Source organism: Elephantulus edwardii, unplaced genomic scaffold (assembly GCF_000299155.1).
Source record: "Elephantulus edwardii isolate Elephantulus edwardi_28Jun2011 unplaced genomic scaffold, EleEdw1.0 scaffold00129, whole genome shotgun sequence".
Taxonomy (NCBI): domain Eukaryota; kingdom Metazoa; phylum Chordata; class Mammalia; order Macroscelidea; family Macroscelididae; genus Elephantulus; species Elephantulus edwardii.
In genome coordinates, this window is record NW_006399879.1 from 3,825,973 (window position 1) to 3,833,580 (window position 7,608).

The following is a 7,608-nucleotide window of genomic DNA, read 5'->3' on the forward strand; positions in this document are numbered from 1 at the left end:
GTGTGTGTGTGTGTGTCTGTCTCAGTACCACTTCTGACCTTAAATGTATGCTTGTGTGTGTCTTTGTCTGTCTGTCTATCACTCCTGACCGTGTATGTGTGTCTCTGTGCTTCTGTGTGGTTTTTTCCCTCTGTATTCCACGCTCATGACCTCGTGTACCTGTGTGTACAGAGGCAGGGCAGGAGATGAGAGGTCACAGTGATGTTGTGTTGCTGTCATGCTGTCCCCGAGCCCTGCAGTGTGCCATAGCACCAACCGAGTGGAGTGGCCAGGCCTGTGGACCATGCTGTGTGGTACAGGACAGGGATGGGTACACAGCATCTCCGCTGAGTTGGAGCTGGGCCCCGAGCCAGGAGAGAGGGTCCCATTGTTGGGCAGGGAGGCTGGGGAGAGCCAGCCCAGGGCTTCCCCCGCGTGTGCAGAGGGGGTCTGGGGCGTTAGGTGCTGACTGGGCCCTTCCTTCCTGAAGGACTTGGTGAACATCGAGATGTTCCTGACGGCCAAAGAGGTGGAGGAGTCCCTGGAGAGACGGGAGACAGCCACCTGCCTGGCCTGGTGCCACGATAACAAGTCCCGGCTCCGCAAGATGAAGGTGCGTGTGGGTCCCGCCCGGGCTGCTGCCCCCTCGGCTGTGGGCAGCCTGTTGGTCTTGGTGTGGCTTCAGGCTTGCTGATGGAGCTTGGCGTTTGGGTGCCAGCCGTGAACAGTGCCCCCGTCTACGCTCGGATGTGGGTGACTACACCCAGCATGGTGCTCTGAGCCAGCGAGGGCACACCGCATGGGGGCACGCCTCGAGGGACACGGGGTCTGCTGCGTGCCAGCCGTTGACCCTGGAGGCCCCATGGGGCAGTGGTCAGCGCAGAGCCCCGGTGGAGCACTTCTGAGGCTCACGGCTCGCTGCGTGCATCCAGCATCATAACTGGCTTGATAAGAGGGTCTCACCGGAGGGCTTGCAGAGACATTGACACATTAACCTGCCTCCCCTAGAGGTCTGTTTGTGAGTGCTGCTTTAACCCGTTTGAGCGTGTGGAGGTGCACATAGTCCCCATCCCGGGGTGACACTCTTTGACACCCAGGGCCGCCAAAGCGATCAGGAAGCGAAGACGGCACGAAAGAGTAGAGCGGCCAGTGGCTCCCCCAGAGAGAGTGAGGACCTGGGTGTGGAGGCCGTGAGAGGAAGGCCGGAGCTGGTATGTAGCCCTCGGCCCCCGTCCCACAGGGCTCCCAAGAAGCCAGGCCGCGGAGGGGGACGCTTCCGCCCGCCGTCCATGGAGGACCTTGTGTCCTGAGAGCTTCCATGGGAATGGGGACCACAGAGGGACGGTCTGCACATGAAAGCATTGGCTCTGACGCTTGGTTCCTGCAGACAGGAGGCCACCGAGAGCTTTGTAATGACCACGTAACGTCTCGAGGACGTGCCCAGTACAGGCCATCCTGGGGGCCGAGCAGAGCACATGGTGTCTGTGCACATGCTCACGCATGACCCACATTATCACACTTCACATAACACGGCCCACGCAGGCACACCTGAACGTGATCATGCTTATACATGTACCACACGCGTTCACACCTCCGTGTGCCACATGCTCAGGCACACACTTCACACGTACACCACACGCACTCCACTGGTGCACACGTTCAGGAGTGGGACATGGCCTGGAAGAGGCCACGCCCCGGGGTTCAGGGACCCCCAGTTCCCGTGCTGTGTGTCTGGAATAGAAGGAACCGTAGGGCAGGCTCCACGGGCACAGCACTTGCCGCTGTCTCAGGCCTGGTACCGGCGCACTCTCCCCTCTGACTGGGAGGCCAACCCCAAGAACAGGGACCCCGTGTGAGGAAGACAAGTTGCCAGGGGGGCGTCCTGCCTGACCTGTCCTGTGCCTCTGCCCCAAATGATGGCCCTCTAGGGTGACCACATGGGGCCCCTTTATCTTAGCATCCTCTTCAGCCCACTGTGTAGCCTGGGCCCATGACCCTCTGTTACCCCCCATGGAGTCTATGATCTGCCCTTGTGGCCTCTACTGCCCTGGTCCTGAAGCGAGAAGAAGGTCATGGTCTCTGCCTGTTAAGTGGGGGCATATGCCTTACTGGTTCATATCCAACCGACCTGGACCACGTGTCTCAGTAAACAAACAAAGGGAGAGGCTGGGGAGCCCCTCCAGTGGGAGCCCCAACTCTCCAGAGCCTTCTGACAGGAAGGTGCTTCCACTGCGCTCACGCCTGTCTCCAACACCCTGCTGGCCCCCCTTCCAGCCTCACTTCTGCACGTGGCTGCTGCCAGCAAGGCTGGGGCCCTGGAGTGGCAGCCAGCAGGGTGGACTAGAGGACCAGAAGGGTGTGGGGCAGGCAGACAGGGTTGTGGAGCAGGGCGGCGATGAACTGGACAGTCGGGGGGGGGGGCAGGAGAGTGGTTGCTGCTGACCCACAGATAGGAGTATTGAGCAGGAAGGTGGGAGGCCAGAGGACTGGAAAGGTGTGGGGCAGAGGGTGAGTGTGAGGACAGGGGGCAGGAGGGCAGCGTGAGCCTAGGGGAGGCCAAGGGCCGCAAGAGCAGGTGAGGGGCCGGGTGTGCAGCCTGATGAGCTTGCCTGTCAGAAGCGTCGCCGGAGCCGTGGTGGGAGTGCTCACTGTCTGACGATAGAGGGTTGCCGTGTTTGCTGTGTAGGATTCCTGTCTCCCACCCGCTGGGGATCAGGAAGCTGGGGAAGTGGCACACGAGGGTAGGACCCCAGGACGTGACTCCTGTTCTCCTCGCTCATGTACCAGTGTCCAGCCAGGACTTCTGAGTTTGTTTCTCAGACTCTGAAGAGACTTTACTTTAGGTTGTTCCTTTTCTGACTTAGTCCCAGGCCCGGGCTTGGGGAAGAGGAGCTGGTGCGGGAGGAGGCTTAGACCCGTGTGCCCAGGCTTTGTGGCCTCAGTGGCGTTGAGGCAGATCCACAGCCTTCCTGTGACCTCCTCGTCCAGTCACGGGCCAGCCACCCTGGAGGTAGCGCCCGACCGTCAGGCTGTCTGCCGCTCCTGCGGTCCTGAGTCCCACCTGCTCGCACCTTCCACTTGCCTGTTCCCCACTCGGGGTGTCAGCAGGGACCAAGCTCCCAACCTGCAGCAGCGTGGACCTGGCTAAGGGTCCCTCACAGTGGCCCCGTCTGGCTGGTTAGGAGGGGTCCCTCGGAGTCACCCCATCTGCATCTTTAGGGGGGCTCCTTTGGAGCGGCCCGGCTGTGTGCCCGTGAGGCCCACACGCGGCCAGCACTGCCCGCGTAGGGGGCGCTGCCTGAGCCCCGCCCTGTCTCTGCCCTCAGAGCTGCCTGGAGTTTAGCCTGCGCATCCAGGAGTTCATCGAGCTCATCCGGCAGAACAAGAGACTGGACGCTGTGAGGTAAGATGGCCAGGGCTGCCCACGGGGCGGGATCCCCACAGCCCTGCCTGGTGGGGCACCCCTGGGGGTGGGAACAAGGCCCTTCCCACTCTTCACCTCGCCAGCTGTGCCCCCCACCCCACCCCCTCAATCCTCACACAGCCTGGACTCGGGGGAGTGGATGGCCAGAGTCCCCCTCCAAGTCCTGAGCCGGTGACAGGAGAGCTGGGGCGAGGGCTGGAAAACCGGCCTTCTACTCAGCTCGGGGCACCCGGGCTTTTGAGGCCCCCGTCGGAGGTAGTGCCAGTGCCAGGGGGGCGGCATTATCTTCCTTACATAATAGAGTGTCCTGCAAGAGCTGGGTCCAGTTCGCTGTTCTCACCTGGGAAATGCAGGTGCCTCAGTGTCCACCTGGACAAGGTGGGAGACAGGAAGTTGAGGTGTGGGCTTGGAGAGAGTGTGGGAGCCCTCAGCACCTGGGGCTTCCAGTGACAGCACCCTGCGAAGGCACCTGTTGCCAGTGCTGGGTTGGGGCGTGTCCCCGTCCGTGGTAGCTGGTATCACTGGTCACCATCACATGCTCTTCCTGCCTCTCCAGGACTGCGTGACAGTGAGAGTCCCGTCTCCACGAGCAGTGCTGACCGGAGAGGCCCCCACTCTGATGAGCCGTGGTGGCCCATGGCATTGTCAGCTCAGAGAGGGTGGGGACAGCAGGACCAGGCTGGAGGGGCCGAGATCGGCTGTCAGCCTTTTGCTGTGGGACATGCAGGTCCAGACACAGTCGGCTGAGCTTGCCACCTTGAGGCTCTTGAGTGGGCGTTGGACATCATGTCTGCTTGGGCCCTGGCCTCACAGGCCTAAGGAACCTCAGCTCTGACAGGCACCTAAGATGTGTAGGGACAGGGTTAGGAAGGAGGGCCGCCGTGCTCTGTGAGCCAGGCAGTCAACAGGGTGGACCAGTCAAGTCCTGGGGTGAGGATTCATGGTAAATAAAGCAGAGCTTGGCTGCACGCGTTCTAGTCTGTCCAGGGAGCACTCGCGTGGTTTCCTCTGGGGTGGGCGGCCTCACTGCTCCCCCTGTGCAGCCCATGTGGACTGCAGGCCCCCGCCTCCGTGGTGAGCATCCCTCTCTCCATATCCGGCGTCCCCCCACTGGCCAGTGTTCTGGAGCGCGAGTCCCTGCCTGCCCGCCCGCTGTTGTGGGAGAGTCCTTTACTGTCCCGTCCTATGTGAGCCCCTGCTTGTCACAGCAGCATGCGGGGTGGAAAGGCTCATCTCACCCTTGGATTGGCACAGGGTGCTGGCATGGGTCTGTGGGACAGCCGGATGTCTCTATGTCTTCCAGACACGCGAGGAAACACTTCAGCCAGGCAGAAGGGAGCCAGCTGGACGAGGTCCGCCAGGTCATGGGCATGCTGGCCTTCCCGTCTGACACGCACATCTCCCCATACAAGGTAACTGGTGGCCCCCACCTCCTTCCCACCTCCCACATCCCACGCCTGGCTGTCCACGGGGGGACCTCGGGCCCAGCCCCACTCACCTCATCTGGCCCCAGATTCAGAAGGTCCTGTTGGTCAGGGAGAGCCACGTCGAGTGCTGACTCAGTGTGGGCACTGGACCCTGGGCGGGAACCACTCCCCACAGTGAGGTTCTGGTCACTAAGCTTCATGGGAAAGTTCCCAACATGGATCTCGTCCATGCCCTCTCGTCTGAGGGCAACACCTCCACCCCAGCTTTGTTAAACTGCCCAGGCCACAACCTGGACGAGGCCTCTGCTGCTCCGGGCAGTCCCTGAGCCCCTCTGTCCTCCCCCAGGACCTCCTGGACCCGGCCCGGTGGCGGATGCTGATCCAGCAGTTCCGATACGACAACTACCGGCTGCACCAGCTGGGCAACAACTCGGTCTTCACACTCACGCTGCAGGCCGGCCTCTCGGCCATCAAGACCCCGTATCCTTCCTCTGCCCGCTCAGCCTGCGTCCTCGGATCGGGCGGCACTGGACGGAGAGGCATGGCGTCGTCCTGGGTTAGCGCTAGCCCAGGTCAGCCTGGTTTGGGGGGAGCCCAGCACCCGTGTGCATCCTCAGCTGACCCTCGGGCTGAAGCCGTGCCAGGTGCACAGAGGCCAGCTAGTGCTCGTGTGGGGTGGACAGCAGTGACGTCTGCCCTCCAAATGTCATTCCCGCCTGGTTTCTGGGACTCCTGCAGCGTTTCTCATGGCTTGTTCGGTTCCAGTGAGCTAACTTCTCGCTGGTCAGCTGCTCCCTCTCCCCCCACACAGCTCCTGCCACGGCCCTGCCAGGCCACAGTGCCCCTTCCCTGTCAGCTGTTTGCCTCTTAGTCACTGACCATCGCCTGGGTGCTGTGGGCCAGTCCACGTGACCAGGAGTCAGGGGACGCAGCTCTTGCACTGCTATAAGAGTTAGCACAGGCCCCAAGGTCTCTGCGCCTCCCCAGCTGGAGGCTCCTGGGCAGAGGTGTGTGCTTGTCAGGAGCCCTCCAGGGCCCAGCACCCACAGGGCCCCTCCACTCAAGGAGGCAGTTTTCCCGTAGAGTACTTGACTTGTCTCAGCCTTGAGAAATGGCTGCATGTGGGCAGGGCGGGGGGGGTGGTGCCCGCACGTCCCTGTCCTCCTCGCCGCCCACAGCAGGCCCGGAGCCTTCCTTAACCAGCCTTGCAGGCAGTGTTACAAGGAGGACGGCAGCTCCAAGAGCCCCGACTGCCCCGTGTGCAGCCGCTCCCTCAACAAGCTGGCCCAGCCCCTGCCCATGGCCCACTGCGCCAACTCCCGCCTGGTGTGCAAGATCTCCGGCGACGTGATGAATGAGAACAACCCGCCCATGATGCTGCCCAACGGCTATGTCTACGGCTACAACGTGAGGGCCGGGCAGGGAGGGTGGAGGGCAGGGACAGCTGCCACCACGTGTGGGCGGGGAGGGCGGAGGGCAGGGAGGGTGGGCCCGGCTCCTGCATGAGGGCCGTTATCTAGGAGGGGCAGGCTGCAGCACTGGCCACACTGCCCCAGACGGAGCTGTCCTTTGGACATGGGCAAAGGGGGAGGAACCAGTGAGAGAGCCCAGACCTTTGGGGAGTAACTCGGGCAGACCTCATGGATGGTGTGAGGTGGTAACGGGCCTTGGTGGTGCTGTAGATGAAGTGGGGGGCTCCTGCTAGAAGGGTGGACAGTTCACCCCTGAGCTCCCCGCAGGTCAGAATGAGCCGGCAGCAGGAGGTTTGGATGTGGGTGTTGGTCCGGCCACGCGTGCCGTCTTAATGTGCTCTTGTCGCCTTTCCAGTCTCTGCTTTCCATCCGCCAAGACGACAAAGTCGTGTGCCCAAGAACCAAAGAAGTCTTCCACTTTTCCCAGGCTGAGAAGGTGTACATCATGTAGGCCGGCGCGTGCGCGGTGGTGGGCGCGGGCACCAGGCGTCCTCGGCACCCGCCACCGCGTCCCACCGCGTCACTGTTCCCTGCCACCAAAGACCAGCCAGCAGCAGCGAGGCCTCCCCGGGAGGAAGCGCCGCCCCACGCGCTTGGACGGGAACACGATTGAGGGGTAGGATTTTGGAACATAACGCCAATATTTGATGCTTCTGAAAAGGACTTTCACCTTTCAAAGGCACCCTTTCTTTACAGACGGACTCCAACACCGAGGGAAACTTCTAGAACATTTCAGAGCTAGGAATTGATCACTTCCCCCCGGTTTCTCAGTTTCCCTCCCTTTTTCTAATAATGAGACTTGGGAAACGGGCTGGGTCTTCACAGGCTTCCATCTGCCGAGGCCCCGGGCCTGGTGCGGTGGTGGCGTGGAGCGTGACCATGGTGTGACCACAGGGGCGCCCCACAGGGGATGTGACGGCTCCCTCCTCGAGCCGCTGCCTGACCTCGCGGGCCCTTGCCGCACACACCGCCTTACGTCCTGCTCAGAGAATGTATTCACGTGGCCGCCACTGGACCGAGTGCAGAGGCCTCGCCGGACGGCACTCTGCCTTCAGTTTAAACATCATTGGTTCCAGAGAGCGGTGGTTGGGTGGGACGACCGCTGGTGGCCTCCAGCCCGCTGGCCGAGGCGGTCCACACACACGTGCTGTAGAGGCTGTAGTTAGCGCTTATTTTTGCATGTTGATGTTGACTAGCTAATAAACTGTAAATGTAAAACATGTTAATAAAATGGTTTTCTATTTCTTATTTCTGTGTAAGAAGGAGGCTGCTCTTGGCTTCTGTTCTCCCTCCCCCGCGGCTCCGG

General features: G+C 61.7%; 1 protein-coding gene across 1 annotated transcript in view; it reads left to right on the forward strand.

Annotated features, from left to right (window-relative positions):
• MAEA (macrophage erythroblast attacher) overlaps positions 1-6,753 on the forward strand; it is a 32,870-nt gene extending 26,117 nt beyond the window's left edge. The window contains exons 4-8 of the mRNA XM_006893594.1: positions 3,306-3,382; positions 4,707-4,815; positions 5,177-5,310; positions 6,042-6,237; positions 6,658-6,753. Coding sequence (XP_006893656.1) covers positions 3,306-3,382; positions 4,707-4,815; positions 5,177-5,310; positions 6,042-6,237; positions 6,658-6,753 — 612 coding nt within the window. The remainder of the gene's footprint in view (positions 1-3,305; positions 3,383-4,706; positions 4,816-5,176; positions 5,311-6,041; positions 6,238-6,657) is intronic.
• Positions 6,754-7,608: the final 855 nt, after the last annotated feature.